This window comes from Aptenodytes forsteri, unplaced genomic scaffold, assembly GCF_000699145.1.
Source record: "Aptenodytes forsteri isolate BGI_AS27 unplaced genomic scaffold, ASM69914v1 Scaffold81, whole genome shotgun sequence".
Lineage (NCBI taxonomy): Eukaryota > Metazoa > Chordata > Aves > Sphenisciformes > Spheniscidae > Aptenodytes > Aptenodytes forsteri.
In genome coordinates, this window is record NW_008795259.1 from 4,581,475 (window position 1) to 4,606,797 (window position 25,323).

At 40.4% G+C, this 25,323-nt stretch overlaps 1 protein-coding gene across 1 annotated transcript in view; it reads right to left on the reverse strand.

Moving 5' to 3' along the window:
* Positions 1 to 2,013: 2,013 nt before the first annotated feature.
* The window catches only part of MYLK4 (myosin light chain kinase family member 4), a 33,752-nt gene continuing 10,442 nt past the window's right edge, over positions 2,014 to 25,323 (reverse strand). Inside the window, exons 2-14 of the mRNA XM_009279191.1 lie at positions 23,740 to 23,806; positions 22,790 to 23,252; positions 21,915 to 21,934; positions 19,015 to 19,120; positions 18,070 to 18,163; positions 16,854 to 16,963; positions 15,577 to 15,718; positions 13,061 to 13,131; positions 12,188 to 12,316; positions 11,510 to 11,662; positions 11,083 to 11,155; positions 9,423 to 9,492; positions 2,014 to 7,129 (exon numbers count right to left, since the gene is read on the reverse strand). Of these exons, the coding sequence (XP_009277466.1) occupies positions 9,451 to 9,492; positions 11,083 to 11,155; positions 11,510 to 11,662; positions 12,188 to 12,316; positions 13,061 to 13,131; positions 15,577 to 15,718; positions 16,854 to 16,963; positions 18,070 to 18,163; positions 19,015 to 19,120; positions 21,915 to 21,934; positions 22,790 to 23,252; positions 23,740 to 23,806 (1,470 nt within the window). The 3' untranslated portion in view covers positions 2,014 to 7,129; positions 9,423 to 9,450. The remainder of the gene's footprint in view (positions 7,130 to 9,422; positions 9,493 to 11,082; positions 11,156 to 11,509; positions 11,663 to 12,187; positions 12,317 to 13,060; positions 13,132 to 15,576; positions 15,719 to 16,853; positions 16,964 to 18,069; positions 18,164 to 19,014; positions 19,121 to 21,914; positions 21,935 to 22,789; positions 23,253 to 23,739; positions 23,807 to 25,323) is intronic.

Below are 25,323 nucleotides of genomic sequence, written 5' to 3' on the forward strand. Positions count from 1 at the left end.
CCCCCCATGAAGAGATTCCCCCCCCCCCCCCTTTTTGGATGAGGAGGCTTCAAGAGAGGAATTTGGAAATCTCCAGTCCCTTTCCAAAAGCTTTCATTAAAACAGCCCATAAAAGCAGTCTCTGGAAACTTTAGGAGGCCTTTAAGAAAAAAAATTAAAATTAAAATTCAGTTTTATTGAACAAATGGGCAGCACTGAAAATATTCAGAAAATTAAAATTAATTTGAAAATAATTAAAAATAAGAGAAGCTTAGTGTATATTTCCAAGTTCTGGGTAATATTAAAGTAGCATTAAAAAATTGCAAAGGAAATTTACTGTGAGCAGGTGTTTGAAATAATTGGGGGAGAAAAAGGGTTGACTATTAATTAATGAAGAATTATGAATGTCCCTTGTTGGATTTTTTTCCTGTAGTCAACATATTTTTAACCACATGAACTTAGCGAACACATTTTAAAAGTGTGGAGTTGCTTTACAGACACATACAGGGAGCTGAGTGTTATTTTATCCCCATTTATTTTATTTTCGCCATGCATTTAGCAGGAGCTGTTGAGAGGACCGAGGTACTATGGCAAAGTCCTCCTCGTCAGCTATAAAGCAGACGCTAATATTTTCAGGACAAAAACTCCTACGCCAGGGTCAAAGGCACTGAAAACTAGAACACAGCGACTGGCTTTAAGAAAGGCAAATGAAGAGCAAACGAAGAGCAAATGTATAAGGCCTGGTCACCGAACTCATCAGGGCCCCGTGCAGACACACGCCGGAGCCTGAGCGCAGGCTCAAGATGCGGATACGGTACCGCGATGCTCCCAGCAGCGCGGTGTCGCTACCAGCCCTCATCACATTAGGGACCCCACTAGAAGACATTTTTCACGAGAAAGGGGGAAACAAAGCCTTTGTGTGAAGGCTATACAGCCCGCTAATTTGGAAGGGAAATCTCTCACCTGCTTGCACAGGAAGGACACCAAGAAAGAGGCTTTGCCTGGGCTAACCAGCACGGCGCTGTTGAAATGATTGGTGGTCTCGGGGCTGTCTTGAGTGGGTGTATTGTGTATAGAGTGCTGCTTGGGCAGCAGCTGCATGTCCCGCGCTCGGCTGTTGTAAAATTGTTCTCTGGTCTCTTTGCTTCCTCCGGCCCCCAAGCTCTGCCAGCCAGATTGCGATGGCTTTGCTCTGTGTTGGCCAGGAGCGCTGAGCTCCCTGGGAGATGAGTGCAACTCTTTAGATGATTTAACTTACAGCTTAACCAGGAGGGTGTCTTGTTGTAGGCTTAGATCTTACACCTGCAAAGCTCAGGCTTGTCAAATACAGGCTGATATTAAGTGGGAGCCTTCCGGTATAAGAAGCCAAAGTTGCTCCTCAAGCATGGCGAATGTCTCAAGTGCTGCAACCAGAGTTGTGGATAAACCACGCAGAAAAAGTGCTACTTACTGAATGTAGGCCAGTGCCAGTCAGAGGTTGCTTTGTAACTTTTTTCTCAATTTTTGTTCTTGCTCTTCATTTTTTCACTAGCCAGCCCAATTTAAGGTTGATTTAAGTCTGCAGGAAACATTCCTTCTGATTCCAGGCTGGTTTATTAGTCAGTGAACTCCTAGATGGGGTAAGGTTAAAGTGCGTTCCCCAGAAAGCAATACTGAATAACAAGCCAACAGTCCAAGTGTGACAATTTAGGGTGGAAAGAGTGACACCAGGTCCCCTGAGTGACCGAGCACCAGAAATTTCAGCAATCTCTTTTTTCCTCCCCAGTGACCTGGTCTAAGGGCTTGCAGCAAGACTGCAGCTGAGAGCACCTCAAGTCCTAGTTATTTGCAGAGAGAGCTGAGGCTTTCTTACAAGGGGTGAATACAAGCTGTGAGCCTGAGCGAACCTTTGACTTAGGTATATTTGTTTCAATGGAAATTACTCTTCTTTTATCTTAATGTATCTAGAGACAGCAGTTGGGAAAAAGGCCATGTTTCTTTCTATTACTTACCAGTATAAGTGACGGGCACATTAAATACAGCAAACAAAAACCCTGGAGTAAACAAAATCAGCGTTTATTCCTCGGTCATCTTTTTACAAGATTGCTTCATGTTTTTCACAGAAGAACACATCCAGAGATACATGAGTTAATCTACAAAATCAGATATGCAAGCCAAAGTGGTATGGTACATGAAAATCCAAGTGCTTCATAATTTAGTTCTCACATGCCTATCATCTAAATTTAAGAGAAGTTGCTGTGGGGTACACAAACATTATTTCTGCCGCACCAAAATGTGATCACTAACTCTACAGACTTAGCTAAACAACATATTTACAAAGCATTATTTCTACCAGTCTTCATCTAAGATTTGAAACAGGTAGTTAGTTGTTCAGCTATCAAGCCTTCACGGAAGGTGAAACAGTCTAACGTCCCTAAACGGATTCATGCAGTGTTTAGTTTTAGTCACACCAGACACAAGGACAAGTATCTGTCGGCAATGATAAAAGTAGTATGTGAAGATGCGGCACCCTCCTGGAAGGAGTTTGGAGCATCGGTGCTCATTCATCCATCACTGCTGTGGGTTTGACACTAAGCAAAACTTCAATCGTTGTCACATATTGAGTCCACAAGCTAAGAGTTGCCCTGCTTACTGGTGGGGCCAGGGGAAGGGGATGGGATGTTTTCAGGTCCCCATCAGTGGAGAAGGGCTGACAAACACCTGCTTTTCTCACAACTCCTGCTGGTGGGGGGCACTTTGCTGAAAAAGGCTGTCAGCGATTTGTAATGTCAGCATTAAATTGAAGATGCTAAAATACCTTGACTCTTACTGCAGCAATTTAACCACCGCAGAAAAACTGTGTCTTGATTGAGGTTCCTTAACTGTTAAAAAATTAAGGTTCTTTTTATTTTTACTGGTTAGGACTGGTGCAAAGTAGATTTTTTTGGTGGTGGTGGGGTTAAACTGGGCTCTTGTGCTACTCACATCACAAAAGGTGGGCCAAGCGCTTCCCTTATTTAATTCTGTGGAGCTGCACTGTTATTCCTGGTTGGTATCAAGTTATAGCAGAATTTAGCTTAGGCTTTAACTTTATTCAGCTACTGACATTAGAAGGAATATGAAAAAGAAATTAAGAAGTAGCTTCTGTTGTAATAATCTCCTGAGTGGATTATCACAGATTGCCAGCTGCTTATGCTGAGAGGGTACTCAGGGGAGCGACCGGCTGCAGGTGCTCACAAACATGGATATGATAGTATGGACATCTTTCTGCATTAAAGGTTTTTACCCATTTCATAGCCTCCAGGATGTTCAACATGTGAAAAGAAATGGAAAGCCACTAGTGTCCCACCTTGAGCCAAATAAATTTGCTTCTAATCCTGATGCTAATGTGAGACTACACTAGTATGTCTTGGGCAAAACTCTCTGAGATTTTCTCTAGCTGCGCTGCATCTATAGAAACGGGAATAACAGCATCCTAATTCTTATAAGCACCAGGTGATAGCTGTCTTTCAGTGCCTGACAAATAAAGTCGTGCTTTTCTGAGTACAGTTACATCTAAGACCCCAGGAAAATCTGTCAGTTACAGAGTGCCTTCAACTTCCAGTGACATCCCTCAGGTCGTCCCTGCAGAACAGCCCCTACCTAACATTCCTGCTAAAGCCGCCTTTCCAAACAGAAAGCCCTCTGCCTTTTTGCAGTCCAGCAGGGAGTCTGTATGCAAACCTGGGGGTCAAATCATCACCTAGTATAAATCACTATGTTCCCATGATATGGCCTTTAATTTTCACATGTCAGGAAGAATACAATGGTGTACACAGACCAAATACTACATCTTGACACTTCATCCCTTCCACCACAACTGATGTTTCTATATCACTCTTGCAGTACCTGCAGCCATCTCTGACTGCCTGTGGGTATACAGCTAAATGGAGTAACAACAGCTAGTACAGTGCCTTTCACACCCGAACCTGCTCTCAAGCACAGTAATTCACAGTTTCCAAATGCAATTGCTTAAACCAATACGCAACAAAAATTATAATAAGCAAACTCACATAGATGCAGTTGACTTATTAGAACCTAGTCGACTTATTACCTAGTAGAAAATAAATAATGCTGTGTCAAAACAATAATTTAATATAGCAGTCTCTAGCTATTAGTCATTACAGAATGTATTTAAGGAAAACAGAATCAAAATCAAACTTGCATGCACACACACACACAGAACAGCATGCTGCTCAAAGTGCAATGAGACAGGATTAGAAAGCCACTAAAAAGAAGCTGTCTCAAGTTATTATTTAACTAAAATTACAACAGCCAGAAAAGATACAAACATACATCTCTGGAGACATTTTTCTCAGGCACAACGCTCTACGTGTGATAATTACACAGCAGTATAATTTTTTTACCCTTGATAACGATAATGATCTTGGTAATGTGCCTCCCTTTTGACTCGGTGCTGCAGAGCTAGAGTCTATGGGGCAATAACAAGAAGTACACTTGGGATTTTCTCCTCCTCCGCAGGACACTGCAGGCCCACGCTTGTGCTTAACCCCGGGCACCAAATGGCACCCTCAGTCACGGTAGAGACTCGCTCAGTCCAACCTCCTCCAACTGTCCCCACCTCAACCTCATCCCTCACTACAGGAGCTGTTCCAAGGATGAAACAGAGCAGCAGTTTACAGATAAGACTCAAGAGTGTGACCATCATTATCCATGTTAGTAAGAATGAGTTAAATCCCTTGAGTATATTAGCACACTGCCTTGTTGCACAAGCAAGGGGCTAGTGAGGTGCCCCCTCCTCAACTCATGCCTTCTGAAAGGGCCTAGCCTCCCAAAGCATGTGAGATATGTCAAGCTCTTCCACCCTCCCTAGTAATTCACGTGTGCGTATTTCTGACAGAGCGCTGTACGGATGAACTCTGTGGATGTGCATAACAGAGGCCACGTTCTCCTACGGCTCCTGGCAGACTTGCGGTTGACTCAGCGCAACACACTCTAACACAGGGCTGACCTTTATGGCACTAAGCTCTTAATTACTACTCAGATGTCTACATCCACAGATGATAAATCCTCTTAATTCAACTGAGCAACAAAGCAGATAAGACTGTAGTCACACTGTTATTTTAGTATAGTTAATAAGATTCAAAATGACATGCAATTTATTCATTCCCATGTAAAATCTACCACAGGAAAAACAAAACCCCAACCCAATCCTACAATACTGGCACTAAAGTGCATAATGAGATCTTGTCATTCCAAAGTGGTCTGCTGCATTTTATTCTGATCATTGAGTTGTTTACTGTACAAAAATCTACAATATCTTGAAGGCAGTCAGAACAGGAGTGGGAACTCCAGCCCTAACAGAAAGGTAGCTTTTTTTTGCACAGGCAAACCTAAATGGTGACTAAAAATAAGCAGCCCAGTTTCTATCTAAAAGTCACATGCTCGTTTTCTTGCTTTGAGATTGCTTAGTCTTTTCCCAAAGAAACTTCCATTTCTGCTAGTCAAAGTTTAGTTTAGTTAAGACTACAGATAAGGATTTGAAGGTGGCAGTGCTCTACATGGTATCATAGTTACATGGTGAGTCATTGTGTGATAGCAGTAATGGGTCTCATGTATTTGCAACAACTAGTACAACACATCAGTATTTCTCAGATTTCACAGCTGTAAGAAGCCCTATTCATTTACAGGAGCAGTCTTAAGAGATCTACTACAATGGCTTTAAAACATTAGATCAAACTGGCTGTTGAGAACGTGGTGGCCATGATGTCCCATTAATGGGCCCCTTTTATTCCAATATGAATGCTATCCAGAAAGGACAAAGGTATGAAAAACAATTCATTGGGTGGTGATGAATAATACTGTTTTGTCTTTATGTTGATCCCCTTTAAAAAAACCCATAATTTAAATATAAATAGATATCAAATGTATAGATAAATATATAGAGATAGCTATGTTAATATGTAGTTTGATCAGAACTGGATTAATCAAAGAAAATCAAAAGGCACCACAATATGTCAGCATTATTGAATAAAATACTCACTATACTTTGCATTTATGTAGTTCGGAAACCAAGCAGTCAGAAAGCCATATACAGCAGGGAATAAATCTCATTATTTTAACCTCACAGCCTAGGCAACTAAGACTCATTCACTTAATGATGAGCCATACTCAAACAACCTCAGGTAAAGAATTCAGCTGTTCTGACTCCCAGTTTTTTATCTAGTTAAGAATCAGAAAGGCTTGGGAGCAAGATAAGAAAAGAAAACTTTAGAAAAACAGAGGATTTTCATTTGGGCCTGTACCCAGAGGTTATAATGAACAGAGGTCTGATTCTCTTCTTTGCCAATGGTCTTAATCAGTCCTATTAGCATTAAACAAATTAGTTGGTGTAAAATCACCCTCTGTTAAAACAACTCTGAATTATACTTGCACACTAGAGAACAGAGTCTGCATGGGTACAAGTGAATAGTGCCTTGTTTTCTTTCTTGTTTAATTAATCCAAGTGTATTTAAAACGAACAGTAATTCATCAGGCTAAAAAGTCCTAAAATGTATCATATCACGTTTGCAGCAAATTCACCTACGTGCAAGGAAAGCCTCATTTCCCTCTGCCACTGGTGTTACATTAACATGGCTTTAACTTTGGTCAAGCTAATTCTTAGCTCATTTTAGTGTGACAGGAAAAACAAACTTCAAATCTTCTACATAAGGCAGCTTTAAATTGGCTGCAATTTTTGTTTTTTAAATTATTTTACTCCAGTGTCAAATCAACCTTGGCTACAGATATAACACAGTGACAGACTGCCTTCTGGGCTGAGATGAGAAACAGTCAATTTAACCTGATAATTTGAACCTTAAGGAGTCTTTGATAAGTAAATGAGGATGTAAGACAAGATAGAGAAAGGTTTGTTATGAATCCAAGCTAATGTAGCACTCCCAGACATGGAGAACATGGTGCTCCAGAAGAAACACCTTCCTGCAACCTGGAGAAATACTTTCCTTCTTTCAACAGCTGAATAGAGAAGCAGCAGCTCAGCAATGCTGGGACTTGTCCTGCAGCTAAAGTGCTGTTGGTCCATTTAGAAGTCTCGGTCATGGCAAGGGGGTAAAGCACCAAGACTGCTGATATTTTCAAATCTCTTAGCAGCAGTAACCACACAGCAGCTTTTCTGCAAAATAAACAAAACAAGAATCCAGTTAATTCAGCAGTATACTTTTTTATTTGGTTAAGTGTTCTAGGACAACCACATGGTGGTTTCTTTGTGCACAAGGAAAAGAAAGCAGCGCTGAAACTTCTTGCTTACGAAGGGTTCTTGCAGCCACCTTATTTGTGAGATGTTTTATACAATATTAAAAAGACAAGGCCTCTTTGTTAAGTGGAGAAATGGTCCTGGAGGTCTCTCCTGAAATGCAGCTACTCTGCTTTTTTGCCTCTCTTGTCATACAGATCGCAGCATGAAAAGGCATGCTGCAAACCTCTCCATTTATTTGTGTTACCACTGCAAGCATTTATAATGCCAGGCCTAAATCAACTGGCACTTGAGTGTATTATTTTGGGTTAAATGTGGTAACCATACTCCTTGCCTGATAAAAATAGCTAAAGGGATTCTTTAAAAACAAAGCACTGCTATGACTTTAGATCCACTCATTAAGTAAACTCAAATAAACTCCAAAAAGAAAAACACACACAGAGGAAATAACACTGCAAAAGCCAAAACCAGGTTTTCCTGCAGGTTAGATCATGGGTAGGTTACTATGTTACAAAGCTATAAAAAGTTTATTTAAAAATAATTTTGACTGCTGTTGGACAGTCAATTTATCTCAAAGTTGATTTTGGTTGTAATAGAAAATTGGGTAATACAGTGCTTCCTGCATTAGAGAGGGAGAGTTTTCACCATTTGGTTGCTGTGCAGGTAGTGGCTTGAAATGGGAAATACAGATAAAAACACTAGTCCTGTAACAGGTCAGGAAAACCTGTTTAGAAAACTACTACGTAGAAGCAGGCAGGTGAGTGGACCAAAGCTTCACGTAACCTGTCCCAGCACCAGTGAAGTGGGGATGAATGCTGAGGATCACAAAGAGGTATTTATTCCCACTGGATTCCCACTACAGAAGTTAATGCTCAGACATTACCATATCAGGAAGTTATGTGGCTTCAGAGAGCAAGTAAGATATAATAATGGTACCTTAGCCCTCACTGACCTGCAGTGTACCATGGAAAGGCAGCTTCAAGTCCCCAAGATAGCTCATTTAAAGATCATTAACTTCTGTGTTACTACACTGCACTGTATAAAATCTATTCTAGTTTTACTTAGTCAAAACAGAACAAAAATTTCAACCTCTCACAATACTCTCTTTTTTACATGTTTCTGGACAAAACCTGGTGCAAACAAAACCCAGTACATCACTTGCCCTATCAAGCAGATGATGCGTGATGGCAGCATTAAAAACTTGCTTGTGGTGAAAAGTGGACTACTTTTATTTTGGCATCCTGGTTGTTACTCATGACGCACGACTAAAAGGAAGTGGTTTTACAGTGTGTGTGTTCTCAGCCTCATTCACATCTTGACCCTCCACTGAGTTTTGCCCAGAGATGCCCCCAAAACCTTTGAGTGGTTCCCATGGTCCTTCAACAGAGGCACCAACTTCTGTGGTAGTTGGTAAAAGGGGCTGTGGGAATTGGTGTACTGGTTTATGGAGATACTGTACCGCCTGAGGCAGCCTGATTTCAAAGTGGCTGAGTGAGTATGCTTTGGTCAAAGACCAGAGACAGAACATGAGAGCAGACTTGAGTCTCACTGATCCCTGGGGAAGGCAACCAAGCCATCCTGAGAACCACTAATGAAGTGTTTGTTAATGAAAGGGCAAAGAGAGGGAGCAAGAAAAAAAGGAGAGAGAGAGATGCTCTGTCAAAGTTGTTTGGGTTGCTACAGGCTAAAAGGGCAGAGAAGTGCCCTGTCAGAACTGGGTCCTCAAAAGTGTGGAGCAGCTTCTTTTAGGGGACACCTCACTTTCGTTTCACTACAGTTAGTGGAGCTGCCCTGAGGGTCTGGCCCGTGCCTTTGCTAAAAAGTAATTACTTTTCATATTTCTACGGTTTTTAAACCATACTCCTAACCACAGCATGAAAACCTGAAAGCTTTCAACACTGAAAAATTATTGGGTGAAATACTGCCCCATGAGAGCCAGTGGGAGCATAACTATTCCCTCTAAAATGGCCAGGGTTTGCAGCACATACAGCTTCATATGTACGATTTTTTTTTCCACATTGCTGTGACTTCATATAAGCGATAGGGACAGTTTACATTTTGAATGCTTTCCAAACAACAGCAGGGATGGTGGTGGCGAATACAGTTTGGACCGTGCACTTTGGACTGTGCAAGGTTTTCAGCCGCCCACTGTTCCCTTCTGCAGGGGCTACACTATTTACATCTGAAGAAATACTTGGGACCCGAAACAAACCTTCCATTTGGCAGCTCTTTCAGAGAAGTTATTGAGCCGGGGGTGCTTGGGACACATCTTTAGCCTTTTTCTAGGGGAAAAGAAAAACAAAAAAAGAAAGAAAGATGACATTATTGGAGCATTAATTGAAGGTCAATCACATCTTACCTCTAGTTAAGGTAATGGCAGAACACCACAACATCAGCTTATTTAGTGAAGCTATTTTTGTAAAGCACAAGAAGTATGAACAAAAAATACCAGGGGAGGAGCTACAAAGGACGACATGAGTTGTAAGGTTTTTATTAGGGTAGGATTTCCCCAGAAGAAAATTGGTGATAGGAAGCAGCAGAGCAGGTAAGCAGCCTGTGTTCTTGTAGCATTTGGAAAAGACAGCCTGTTCCCCAGGTTGCAGAATTGGATCTTCACTGGAGCCCAACTAAAGGAGTCAAATTGTATCCTATGAAACCCTCTAAAGAGACACTTACCTCTGACAAATTCTCTTATTTTTAACGTGTATGCACACTTATAAATCTTCTAATCATCTCATGGGCATTGCTGTTCTGGGAGATTATCACGAAAACTAAAGTTCAATGAAAATTATAATAATTTATTTTATTGTAAATATTTCCCATTTTATACTACTTCTTGTTATCCTTACTCTGTATAACAGGAACATCTTGCAAGGACAGAGCTGTCGACACTACTCAGTCCATCCTGCTCAGAACCCACACCATCTCATCAGCAGAGCTACTACTGCTTTCTTATCATCATAATCTTTGCTCTTATTTTAATATGATTATTTTATTAATTAATAATATGGTCTCAATTCTTAATGATGGCTGTAGTTCAAAAGGCACCTTGACATATACATCCTAGGCAATACAGCAGTCATTTTATTTAACATAGATGTGCTTTGCCTGCATAGGAGGAAGCGAATATTGCACTTCAAATGCTGTAAAAATTCTGAAACCTGCTTAAAATTATCCCCTCATGAACCACTGAACCACAGAGTGGACTCACTTAGATTCAGCCAACAGCAAGCTCATCAACAGCGTGACTCTCCCAAACTCACTGACAACAAAGGAATATTTGAAATGGTTTAAAATCTTGTTGATCCTCCAACTCAGCTCAGTGGAATAGTTCATGTGAACAAACAACTGCTTCTTTTGTGTTGGCCACTAAGCTGGCTACCCTCGAAGGGCAAGAAGGTGCTTAAGTACAAAGATGTCCACTGGCTGAGGTTCCAGGCTCTGTTGGGAAAGGTATCCCTTGGGAAGAGGTAGGATGAAACCTAACAGCACTCATAGGGGACTTCAGGAGAGCCTGGAAGGGCTTTCAAAGCAGGAAGCAGAACCATCCCCAGCTGGAAAACTCTTTTCATATGGTAATTCAGTGCTCATTTTGTAAATAGTCTCATTTTGCTAAGAAATGGATCCACTCCGCAACACACAGCAACTGCATGACCATATATTTCTTCTCAGACATGCAAAAACCGATGAGCAAGTGTGAGCATGCAAATTAAAACAGCTAAACAAAAGCAAAGGGACACACGTGGCTCACAGAGGCAGCAGCAAGGAGGACTCAAAAACAGATAAGAAAAACGTCAAAGCAAATAGTGACGTGGCAACACAAGAAGGCAACAGCAGATCCACAATGCACAAGGATATTTAAATTTAGGGACCTGGAGTCTGCAGTGGAGCTTGTGGTCTGATAACCACGGGTGTTTTAAGGCAGCAGTTGCACTTATTCTCCAGCTAAAGGAAAACCAGAATGCTGTTAAGTGTTTTTCTTAGAATCTTACAATTCGACAATTATCTCCTACAGGTCATGTGTTCTGCCATCATGCAATGCTGTCCTCTCAGGACACTGCGCCAGATGGCGGCTAATCCATAAAGTTAAGTTCAGTTTCACAGCAAAAATACATTCAGGTAACTTCAGATCATTTTATGGACATAATGAACAACAACAATGAAGTGGCATTATAATATTCTACGGGGACATAAAACACTTTGATAAGTCATGATAGTTCTGCAATGGAGCAGTACAAGTGACACAACTGTGACATAATGGCATGGAACACACATTTCAAAGATACAGGGATTATATACCATTTTTCCTTGATGAGAAGCTTTGAGATGAAATCTTTGGCCTGATCAGAAACACCTCGAAACTCCTCATCTTCAAAATCCCAGCTACAGGACAGGATATTGTTGAGGGTCTCATTGTCATCATCACCCAAAAAAGGAGACAATCCACTGAGGCTAAAGTAAAAAAAAAAATATGTTCAATCCTCCTGTCTTTTCCCCTTCCTGTACACGATCTCCAGTGTGCCACCTATGACTGTTCTGTTACTCCTGGCCTAATTTGCAACATGTTATTGTCTAAGAAAATCTCCAGACCATTCCCATTCTCTCTTCTATTTGCATGTTTAAATAATCACCCTTCTTCCCTAACAAACCAAGCATTACTGTCGTTCATGGTAGGTCATATTTTCTAGACCTCCGACCACTCTTGCACATACTTACTGGCAACTTACCAAGCAGTCTACATTATTCTGGAAGTGTGATGCTCAAACGCTCATGAGAAATGTGCAATGAAAAAAAGAAGACAAGTTCATGGTGACTGGAAAAGGGGAGAGATTACTGAATATGGAATTTGGAAAGAAGCTTACATTTTTCTATTTTGGGTACAGATTTTGTCAACCTTCCAGTGTAACAACAAATTTGGATGACTGACACAGTTCAGCCTAGGAACAGCTTACAAAGCAGAGACTGAATCCTACTTACAGCATATAAGCGATGACACCTACACTCCACATGTCTGTAGGAAAGGAGACAAACTCATAATTCACAACTTCAGGAGCAAGAAATTCTGGAGTCCCAAAGTTAACTCGAAGTTTTTCCCTGGGTTTATATCTAGGAAATGGAAACATTAACAGAGAACATCAATTACAGCTCTAATTAAAGTTGTATCATAAGCTGTTTAGCAATTAGAGGGATTTCAGAAGCATACAGGAAATTCAGTAGGAAAACAAGGACAGGCAGAGGTACAAAGTAAAAGTAAATATACCCATATATAGAGTGAAAAATGTGTGCAAGCTTTATATGATACTTCAGGGCAAAACCCAACTGCTATACAAAGGAAGACATTCAGATTTCAAGGACTCCTCAGAGCAGCTGTTATCAGCCTTTGGGGACTTCTCCATATCATAGGTATGGAATTTTTAACCAGTAAATCCTTCACTGAGGTTATGGTACTTAATTAAACTAGAAAGTGATATAGCATGGGATATATTGTAACAGCCCTTGATCGTCTCTTACACTCTCTTTTGAAGAATCTTGTAACATCGGAGACAAGAGACCAGACAAGATATACCACTGGTTTTGTCCATTTTAGCTGTTCCAATCTACTTATGTGCATGCTCAGTCAGAATCAGCCCTCTTTCAACCTTCTACCTGAAAAAAGACTTCAGAACAAATCTTTTTTACTCAGCTCCAAACATGCCTTATTAAAAGATATCCCTGGTTAAAAGAGCTACATTAAATTTGTCTGAAGAACAGTAGGAGACCATTACGTGTCTAACATGTCATTGTAGAGATGTAATACTTTTTTCATTGTTTCCTAATTAATTTATGATCAGCAAGAACACACGCACATACCTTCTTGCCAATCCAAAATCAATAATTTTTATTTGATTTGTTCTTCGGTTCACACACAGGATATTCTCAGGCTGCCAAGAGAAACCAAAAAACACTTCAACGAGAAACAAGTATGAAAAACTGGACTTTTAGCAAACCGTAGGGAGAAAAACACTAAAGACACAGCAATCATCTCATAAGCACCTTTTGCATTCCTCCTTGTTCAGATTTCTCTGCATGGGTACCCCACCCTGCTATCACACAGCAGTTGGGGTCGTGTGTTCTGTGTCTTGCAACTGCTTTTTCTTCTCCTTGGCTTTTCAATTTGACATAAGGCAGCAAGTTCAGATAAAGAACTCATTAGGGGGAGGGGGACAGAGAATGCAGACTTCCAAAGAGGGGGTTCAGGATGTGATTTTACAGACCTTAATAAACTGACACTGATTTAAAAAAAAAAAAAAAAAAAAAAAAAAAAAAAAAAAAAAAAAAAAAAAAAAAAAAAAAAAAAAACCAAACAAACGAATTTAAACGAATTTGTTGGGCTTTGAAGCTTACCTTACAGCTTTAAGTTTGAGTTCACGAATGTTCTGGCAGTAACTGTCTGATTGAACACTGATATATTAAGCTAGCCACATCAACTTTATGCTTTTCTCAGATATTTTAGCAAAAGGTAGGATTCACAGGTTAAATCCCTCTGGATTTTCATAGGGCCAAATGCTGTTCTTCACTTCCCTGGCAGGAATACATTAACTTCCTAGAATTACTCCAAATTCATACAGAAGGGACTGAGAACAGAATTTGGTCAATTGTCTTTGAAATGTAAATACCTAAAATACAGTCTCGTATTCCCTGCCAGCAGTTTTATAGCTACTCCGTCTTCTTTCTCATTGAGTCCTCTTTGAAACAAAACAGCCCTCGACACTTAAAACATTAGTTAACCTTTGTCACCATTACTAATTCATTTTACATGTAGGACTTTTAAACACCATAGGACTTTTAAACACTGTATGTCCATAGTTTCTGAGGTCCTGGATGATTATGGTCAGGATGATTTTTTTTCAATTTCAAGCTTTCTTCTCCAAACTCATTTGTTACTGACAGCAATCTATGAACAAGCAAAACAGAAGGGAGAAGCTATAGCTGGCAAGCACATGAAAAGAGGTCCCTGGGAAGAATTTCTTGGATTGTATATGTATCTTTTTGTCAGCAGTTTGACCTCATATTAAAACTGTGCCATCTCCAAGAACATAATTAACATGTCCCAGAGAACTGTGCAAACTTCTGCTTGACAGGTTTCTGGGTAACTGAAGATTTTTAAAGAAAGAGAAAAGTGAGTCTGGTCATTGATTAGCAACTGAAGCAGGTCCCAACAAGCATCTGCTCATTTGCTTAACCACTGCAATAATATATATGCTAACAACATTAAAGATGTACTATATTAACTCAGTTATTACAAGCCAAAAACAGCAGCCGTAATAAAAATCTCACCAAAGAGAAAACCATCTTGGGCACTTTTTGTTTCTTTTTGCTTTGTTGCAAAGCTCAGGGATTACTAGGAAGCTTTATAGCCAGTCATAAAACTAAAGACACCATCCCGTTTTATTCCTGCACTAAACAGAGGTAAGAAACAAGTCTATTATTTGATAAAAACTTGGGTTAAGGTAGAAAGAGCCAGCTCAAATGTACAGTTTAATGAAAAATACCTTTACAACAAATGTTTTCTAAGGGGTGACAGTTAACCATTAGCAGTGAACCAGAGTAAGAATGTGCAATTGGTGGATTTGTTTTTAAAAAGAAGTGAGGGGACTTTTTGTGTATATAGCTGAATAGTTCAGATAACTAAGTACGTAGCAGAGAATCTGCCACCCTTCTCTGGGCATTCAGCTGCACTAGCAGCTATTGCCTAACCCAACACAGACGTACTTATTTGTTACATCAGCCACTGACTATTTTTATTTCTTTTATTTTAGCAAGTACATTTTAATGTATTTTCCCTTAAGCTGGCTATCTATTGATGCCTTTTCATGACCATGACAGTGTGGTGTAGTCCTCAGAAAGATGTACAGGGTTTCCATTGATCCTGAATGACCCTTGAATTTAGTTCCACTCACTCATGCCTTGTTTTCTGCATCATAAAAAATGGGGATAATTGCTACGCCATGGCTGATGTGTAAAACAGAGATCTTGTGCAGTTGAATTAAATAATGTTTGCACAATATCTTGAGATTCAAATATAAAAATTGAAAATAGCAAGATATTTGTAGTCAGCTGCTGGCTTTCTGTAAAATCAGTCTGTGGAAAATTCAAGCGCTATGAGGCTTATGATATATGATCACAATTCTCATCTAATTTACTTACTCCTGTAGTAATTTAACTGATCTCAGTGTGGTTAAAGTAAATACACATTGGTCTAAGGAAAGCAGAATAAGGCCCTTCATTGTTTCTGCCATGGGAATCTGCTAAGCTGTATGGTCTACCATTAAGAATAAGAATTTCCACAGCTGTCATTGCACAAAACATACATCTAAATTCTCTACCTTGAGATCCAAATGAAGAATGTACATTTGGTGCATGTACTGAATTCCCTCGCAGATCTGTTTTATGAACAAGATAGTATCCATCTCTGTCAAATTGCAGTTTTCATCAATAATTCGATCAAATAACTCTCCTCCTTCCACACTGATGAGAGAAAGACAATAAAGTGCTGACCAAGTCCAAATCCAATCCCATGAAGTTAGAGTAATACAGAATTTATGCTATTGACTATTTTAATCATTCACAGTCAAGTTCAATAAGGTGGGTCTACAACATGAGCTTGTACTCTGATCTGAACTCTCCAAGAACTGGGTTCTGATGCATACTGGCCTGAACTTCTTCAAAGTCTGAGAGTCCAGTCTCCCATCCATTGATAAGTACGAAAGTCTTGAAATTTGAACCTTATGCTGCCTTGAGTCATCAGTTTGTACCAGTGAAATTAATGAAGTCACATGGAAAACCAAGACAACATGCTGGAGAATCTGCATTTAAATCCGTGGTCTCCTCCCTCAGAGTTTAAGAGGGACATGATCCAAAATTTGAATTTGAAACTATCTAAAGTCAACAAAAATGACTTCTTAATATCTTATCACATTTCAGAATGCCCCCAGCTTACTCGTTCATAGCTACACAGACATTTACCTTTTGTGATAGCTAATCACGTAGACCAAATTCAGAGGACTATCTGAGAATGTCCAGAATAGCAAAACTCACATAACTTTGAACATTCTGCCATGCCTTTTAATGTTTTAGTTAAGCCCTTTTTGGCTTCCTTAAGACAACATCTGTGTAACCTGACTTTAAGGCAGCTATTTTGTGCCTAATTAGCCTGATAACCCAGCATAAAACACAGGTTTATCCATTCAGGCACCCAGTATAAGGATTAGGCACAACACCTACAGCTGGCTCCTCTTTGGTGTAAGATGTCTTCTCGTTTGCCTCACAGAACTGGAGATATTCTGAGAGGTCTGGTTCTAGCTGACACAAGTTAAAACTTGAAATTAAAGAGAAGATATATAACACAGCTCTAACTTCAAATGGAGCAGTGGCTTTACAGCACCAGGAATGTGGCACATCACAGAAAAAAATGCATAAATTGCTGCATGGGAAAACTTGTCTCTTAAATTCCTTTTTTTTTTTTGTTCCTGAGAACATCTTTCATATGTTCTTTCCACCTGTAAGAAGCTCTATTTCTAATTTCAGGAGAAAGTAAGAAGGAAATGGACAATTCTAGCAAAAGTGGTAAAGACAGAAAGGGAAAAAAAAAGAACACACTCACTATTCCATGACTAGTACAATGTCATTTTTTGATTCAAAGGCATCATATAGCTGGATGAGGTTCACGTGATTCAGCTGGTTCATGACATTGATTTCATTCTTTACTTCATCCTGTAAAGAGTCATAAGTATTGTTACAGAAACCTTTTCTCTAAGAAAGCTACATGAAACAGGACATAGTTTGAACCAGACATCTATATTATCTTCATGTTTTCACTCGTGGCAACCAAACCCAGGGTTTTCCTTTGATTGCTCCTGCAGTGGTAGATGTCAAGACTATAGGAGCTACTAGACTGAACTCAGAGCTCGAGTGGGGGACTGCTTCAGTAATAAGCTATTTGGGGGGAAAAGGAAAGAGAGAGCCCACATGGACAAGTGGTGGGTTCACAGGGATGTAAAGAAAAGAGAGAAGCAGAATAGGACTTGGTTCTACCAGCTGTAGGTATACAAAATCAAGCTGTGTAAGAGAAGTCCAGGATAGTCCTCAAAACCTCCCTTTGCAGTCAGGGGACAGAGACTGGTACCTCCATTCAGCCCAACTATTTTAGACATGCAGTTTAGGATGGCCTGAATCATTCTCTGGTGGTGCCAGTCTCTCTCCATTGACTATAAGGGGATTCTTGATGATCAGCTTGGCCGCAGCTATACCTTAGCAACCCCAGTTAGCTGAGACAAATCCCACCCCTGAATGCCATTAATGACACTGCTGTCATACAAAGGATGTTACGCAGATGGCCATGAGGTTTGCAAAACAGGCCAGACTAATTCTTCTTATCTGTATTTGTATTGATGTCAGGAGCCCAGATCATGCCTGTTATCAGCATCCTTCACAGTGACATCAAGACATTGCAGCAAAGGCTACAGTGTGCTTGGGAGGGAATACGCTATCTCACAGGCCTGACAAATGTTTTTACCATTAAAGAAAACACTAAGAGAATTAACAGCAGAAAGCAAAAAAGTAAAGCCAAAGAAACACAAAGAGCTGAAAAGGGAGTTGGAAAAATTAAGATTTAAAAAAAAAAAAAAAGAGAAAACCCAAAAAGAGGACTTTGATGAGTTGTTCTGAAGGAGAAGGGAAATAGAACTAGAGCCGATGGTAATCCAGCAGGTCCTATGAGTGTGATGGCTTGTGAGCCACTTGGCCATGGTCTGTTGTGTAGCTGAAGAACAGTGTGGGATCCATTGGGGAACAAAAGACTAATATCACACTCTACCAACCTTCTGTTTAGGATCTTTTGCTTTTATAATTTTGGCTGCTAGCTTGAGACCTGTTGCTTTCTCTTCACATTTGTGCACTTGACCAAATCGCCCTCTAGGGAAAAAAAGGAAAGAAAAAAAAAATCATCCAGTGGTACTGGTGTCGGGCCCTGAATGTAAACTAGGTTACAGACAACAGAAATTATCCTCTCCCTACTGGGTTCCATTTCAGTTGCTCTATTGCTGCTATTTTGTTGTGTAGATTAGACTTGCTGCTACTCATTTAGACACACCAAAATCACACACTGTTCTAGCTGATATTATCCCACTTGTATGATTCATTATACTCACCTCACACGCAATGACTAATCCTGGGGAAGTCAACATACTGTAAGGATAATAACTCACTTATGTGCACAATCTGCCCCTCTCCATCTCATCATTCTCCTCCAAGGGAGGGCTGTGATTTCATGATGAAACAAAGCCTTACCCAAGACCATGCTGCCATCAAAAACTACAATATTACTCTCTCCTAAACAATGTCAGCATGAGAGATCAAGTAACTACATGGCCTGTCAGATTAGGCTGCTGATCTATCTGAAAACATGCATGTGTTTTCAGGGATGGGATCCACTGAGAGAAAGAAGGCTACAACATGTCTCTACGTCCTGCTGGCTGCAATGTGAGGTAAAGTATTACAGCATCCTAGGAGCCCTGTCATAAAACCTGAAGACAGCTGGCTGACCTAGAACAATACCAAATACAAGCCAAGTCTGCCGGTGTCAAACCTTAAGCCAAAATTCACTCACACAGTAAAATCAGCCTCCTGTTTTCATCCTTCTCTAAAGCACTGTTAGGGCTTAGACTTCAGCTCTAGTGAGGCATGTTGCTTCCATTCACCTCCTGAGGTGCTTGGCTGTAAATTTGTGCCTTGCTTTCCATGTTGATTGGGTTCACCTGACTTACCCTCCCAGGATTTCATTCTCGCTGACATTATAATAACTGCTGATCCCCACCCTTTTGGCTGAGACAATCCGGTGATCAAATGGTGCTGGTGGAGTAGGACTATCATCTACAAAAGACAAAACAGACAGATAGAATATGAGTGGTCACATGCAGTGCTTGTCTATCTCGTATTTTAGTCCCACTTTTCCCCAGATAAGTTCATTTAAGAACTGAGTACACCTACTGTAAGTTTTATAGGTAGGTCTTTCTCTGTTATTTAAAAAGGGTTTTATTCCAGGAGCTCTGGCTCAGAAAACAGGGTGTTGCTGGGGAGCTACACTACTAAGACAAGGACTCCTTTATTAAGTTAGCATCTTCTGCACAACAGCAGCAAGAGGCAAAGTGAAGACCGCTAGACTAAATCAACGTAGCTTCATGCCCACAAAGGGCCTCAGCAATTTGTTTGGAAGGAATTCAGCTTTTTCTCTGAAATTTTTTTTCCCTCTCAGTGACTGTTAATAGGTGAGTATGTACTGTAACTCTCCAGTGGGGTAGGAAGAGAGACAGGCCCAGCTAAAAGAGGCTATTTCCCAGCTTTTGCTCTTCATAGTGAAGAATCCCTTTCTCTACTGATCGACACAACTTGTCATTCTCCACAGTGTGGTCATCACCTTTAAAGATCACATTTAGAGCTTGTGCACATGAGGGAGTTTCACCCTGGCAGGCAGCACCTGGGATTTCCAGTATGGCTCAGGACCCGGTGTGGTAGGACACATGGTAACTGTCACGTGCTGCTCTGAAGAATTTCTGTCCTTAAAAAAAGATGGCAGATAAAAGGTAAAAAGGGGCACAGAGAAGGGATGGGTTCCCAACATCACACTGCAGCAGCTATGGAGTTTCAGCACAAATGCAGGTCTCTGGTATTATTGTCTGGACCTCCACATGCTGGACCATTCTGCCATCCTGATGTCAAAATCCCTGCTGGAGACCAGCCCTGCATGCCTAATTTCTCTTTGGATTTTTTGCAGGGTGTTGCGACTTCAATTTCATACCCACGTTGTTTTTCATTTGATTGATATTCCCAAGAGTGACCTTTGGCTGACCAAGGTGACAAATACTTCTTCAACTGTTTGGGAGGGCTAGAGCCCCAGCCTTTCAACATGAGCTCTCTGATTTGGAATGCCGGCTCCCTTTTGTGTGAGGCTTGTTGAGCAATTTTAAAACCGTTCATTACTCCAGTGAAAATGATTAAAAACACAAACAAAAAACCCCATGACAGCATGTAGCTGGCAGGAACACTTTGGTCATTAATGTAGCAGTAGATTGTCCTTATTCACAGTGAATGTCCATTTTTCCAGGACACCAGCTGTGTATCTAGATTTCTCTTTTGACAGTGTTAATAACTTACGTGGTCAGGAAGTTAGTTCATGGTCAAGGAATTGTGAAAAGCTGGGGCTTCTGGAAGTTTGCCACCTACTTGGGATTCTGAAGAGTTTGAATTGCACGTCCTTAAGTATGGGCCTTTGCGTCTTACCCAGACCCACAAAGTGTCAAGAAAACCTCTACCCTAAAGGCAGAATTTGACTCTAACAACACAAACTCCAAGGGCCCCAGCACATAAGTGACAGAAGAAAATGACTTTCTGAAAGCTCAGCTCCCAAATGTTACCAAACTTTGGGCAAGGAAGTGTTCTTTTAAAGAGGCCAGAGTGCCTCTTTAAAGCTATGCCTAAGTTTTAGCCTTCAAGATTTTCCCAGTGACAGACCCTCTATTTTTCTTTCCCTGCACACCAGAGGGGATTTCTTCCTATTCAAGAACGACCTCCCATTACAGATCAAAGATGCTCCAAGAGAGACACTCTAACCTTAATGTCATCCCTAACAATCTGCCAGAGCTCAGGACAGGTTACGGAGTTTAAAGTTTTAGTACATTATCTCCTGTTTCCTGCTACAAGAGCCTAGCACAAACATTTAATAAATGTTTCCCTTTCCCACTCTCCCCCCATTCCCAAAGCAAAGAAATTCATTCTGAGTCCTATGCATGCAATTGCACACACATATATCTTCAAATCCTTCAGGCCATCCTCTCATGTGCCATCATTTCATATACAGGGATAGGCACTGAAATTCTCAAGCTGGAGGTCTAATATTAGAAATCTCCGCTTCACCCCAGTAAGCACTGCTTCAGAGTTCAGTGGCTGAGCACCATTTATCTGACTGTTCAACAGCATCAGTCAGGCTTCCACACAAAAATCTGTATTTCTTTATTTTATAGGCTGCAGTTGTTCTCACTTCAGATTGCAATGGTACGAATATGAGCAAGTTGGTTTTGCAGGCTACATCCAGAGCACTGCAGGTTCTGTGTTAACACATGTTCTCAGCACTTCCACAGGTCAATCAATTTTGCCACACATGATCTAATTTCTCCCACCACTCTATACTTAGGAGTTTTAGCTCCGTTGTTAAAACAAGAGGGAAAGAGGATAGTATTAGTGGAGTAGTTGTGGCAGAAGCAAATTAGTTGCAACTAATTTCTGCCAGAACAGAAGCCTCTAAGATGGAAGCAAACAGAAACGTGTTATTTCCCATCAGCTTAGGATGTGGCCCGTGAACAACTGCTTCCCGTCAGAGCTACCATGCACACCTTTTCCCCCTGCTAATTACAATCATGAAATCATTCTCTTCTATGGATGTCTCTCTCTGATCATCACCAGTGGAATCAAATGCTTTGCCTTTAGGAATTTGATCTCTTCCTCTAAGAGCTTTTTTTTATTTTACATATGCCATCAGCACTTTCTGCATCTAGCCTGCTCTTTTTGTTGTCATCTTTGATTAGGCCTTCATCATTCACTCGATGCTTGCTGCTACCACTATGCTCAAATTGGCAGGTCTGCTCAGTCACTGAACTATAATTTCCTGTACCTTTTTCGCAGCCTTTACACCTGCAAGGACAAAACATGGCATTAGAGCAGGGTACACTTAAAGCAGAGCAAATTTAGAAATATAGGTGAAAAATGCCTACACATATATTGCATTCAAATAACATTAGGTTATTTTGCTTCACGGTGTAAAACAAACTGTTTTAATATTCATTTTGAGAAATAAGAATGACCCCTAAGTTAATCATGACAGCATAATGTTTATCCATTACTGAAATCCTCGCCTGAGTTCTTCCAAATTTAACATTTGGCTATCAATCCAACCTTTAAAGCAATGGTAAAGCATTGCGATTTCACTCTGTTCGTATAGGTTCCTGAGAGCTTAAACTGCTTTATCCCTGAAGGGCTATATATCAATGCAGCAAAGAAAGAATTATAGTAAACAAATTTATCAGTTAATAAACTGATAAACTGAGCAAAGTTTCACAGTTTTATGTTATCACCCAAGTTACTACATTTTTCAGTAACTTAATTCCCAGTTGGTACATGGCCTAATCTAACCTTACTTTGCTCATAGGTTATATGATGCTGCAGTATGTAAACATAACAATGGGAGAATTCTCCTCAGAGATGAAGAATAGTCTAACATAATTCACATGTTCCTAACCTATTTCCCAAGCAAACAACCAAAGCACACTGCTAGTACCGCGTATGGTAGATTGTTTGCCTGTCTTTTTTAAGGGTAAAATTTCAGCTTAGAGCTAAGATCAGAGAGATAAACTCATTTTACACTTTTCTATTGGGCTGGATTTTCACCAATATTTATATTAACCAGCCACTTTGTCTTGAAACTGGAACTACACATTCTTCTAAAGCACGGGTCTCTTAAGAATGTGCGGCCTGAGCTTCAGACCTTACCTTCCCTCTTGTGCCTCTTGATCATGGCTTTGTCCTGCCTCATCTTCATTTTGGGAAGGATCTGGTGGTTCCTCAACTTCTTTTTCACTCTTATTAGCATTTCCCTCCCCTTCATTCTCCCTCTCCTCTTGTCTTTCATCTCCAGACACATGATGTTCCTCCTTCCTCTCCCCATCTCCTGGGGACTCACTCTCTCTCTCCTGCCCAGTTATCCTTTGACAAGCATCATCAACAGCATCTTCTTCTTGCTGCTTTTCTGTAGTGAAGGATTTCTGAACAGAGCTTCTCCTGTATTTGTAATAGCTTTCGAAAGCCAAACTTTCTCCTTTCTCCTCTGGCCCTTCAGTATGAAATTTGGGAGGATCCATTTGCAGCAGAACAGAACTTTCCCTCTCGGCATTTTCCTTGTTGAGCTTATCAACTTCTTCCTGAGAGCAGGACTGGTTCTTCTGGATGGCCCCCTCTGTAAAGTAAACAGATTACCAAGGAATCTGTCAGTAATTCTCTGATAGTCAGTAACAATAGTAAAGTAGGGCTGCGCACTTAGCATAACTTCTGTTGCATTTTGAACTAGGCACTTGCTTTCCTCTCCCACTTTCAAGGTCAGTGTAAATGTCTGAGCAGACTACTTCTTTAAAACAGGGATATCACGGGTCACAAACTCTTCCTTTCAGACACAGCACTGGAAAATGTTTTTCTCACTCAAATTTATTGTCAGCCAAGTCAAGGTTAATAAACTTCTCATGCAAAGCACTTTTTTGAGCAGTTTGCCACCATGTGCACAGGCATGTGAAAAGTAGGTTGGTGTTGCTTGGACAATTCTCACTTATGCTGATGAGCACACACGTAACCCAACCAACTTCACTGGAGCTGCTCAGGACAGTAATGGCTATTTCTGTGCAGTTGTACCCTTAGGAACCAGAAACTGATCAGAAAAAAAATATTCTAACCTGTTGAATCTGGTGGCTTCTTCTTTTTTGTTCCTGTCTCATTCAAATGTGACTTCTCTTTGATGACCTGTGAGAAGGCAATTGATGTATTAGTGTATACAGTGTTCATGTTGTATTGTTCCTCATGAAATTGCAGCCTGATTTTTTTGGTCAAATCCAAGTACTCTGTGTTCCGACTCGCACTTTTCCTATAAATGATGGTCCTTATTTTAATCACTACCAAGCTGTTCAGATTGGTACCAGTGTAAAGCAAGAGAAATGATCTCAGTTGTAAGCAACATCAGTGTTGGCATAAACACAGCCCTGAAAAGGTCAGGACTGAGCCTCAGGACTAAAAGAAAAAAACATCCAGAAATGAGCTGTTGCCCTGCACTAGCTTTTGCTGTTAAAAACTAGGTTAGTTAAACCAAAGCTAGGAATATTTAATATTCTAGTAAAATGTTCAGTAACAGTCTTAGTGACAGATTTCAAAAAGTTTTTTGCTGTTAATCAACATCTGGTAACAGCATTTTTATTGATCCAATAATTTATTACAGGCTGACCAAAACAGTTACCAGGAATCGGAGCGTATAAACAATAACGTCAGCTTTGTAGCGTTCTCTTATCTACATTTTACAATGTTACAGTGACATCTAGAGGTGCTTTATACCAGGACAGCTCCTCATAACAACTCTGCTATCACAGTTATCTTTATGGCTATTTACTCATATTCCTATGCCGTTTGCAGTGTGTTTTTTCATCAGCCACTCCTAGACTTGTAGTAGGACAGTGACCACAGTAAACCATGGTGTCTGCTGTTGCTCAGTGCTCCTTTTCCACCTGCCTTCTTCCTCTCACAGTACTATGAAACTGGCACTATCATTATTAGTAATAGATCCACAGGGTGTGAAAAACGCAGATACCTCCAAATATTTTCCAGAGAGACCACTTTTGGTCTTTGAGCTACCAGCTGAAACAGCGTAATACATATTTCAACAAAATAGACAGGGCCAGGCATTTAATTTTGAGTGTCTTAACCGTGCAAGCAGTCCCACTGCTTATTCTTATTGTACTCTGGGCATGAATCAGTCCCATTACTAAACATTTGTTCTGGTAAGCCCTCTGCATTTTTTATGCTTTATTTTTTTGGTTTTAATTTCATCAGGCTATATAGAAAATAGGCATGAAATTAAAGCAATGTGTGTCTGCTATAAACACTGAGTTCAAGGGAAAGGAAACTCCATGAGAAGCAAAAAGAGTTGAGGAAAACTGGATGAAACTGCATGGAAGGATTTCAGCAGGACTTGTTCAGAAAATCTTGATCTGCAAGGGACAAAGAAACTGTAATATGAGCATAAGAACTGAGACTGACAACTATTTGGGATGCAGTTGGTCCCAGGAAGTTGCAAGCTACAAAAAGAAAAAGGCCTAAATACAACTAGGTAAGTACCCTTGAAATATAAATTGGAGCCTTGTTCACACGGAACTTAAATATAAATGTCACTATTCCAGATGGATCGCAGAGAATCAACCAATGCTCACTCTGTTTTTTTAATGGCGAAAAGCAATACAAGAAGTAGGGAAAAGCCTCGGACTTATTCATTC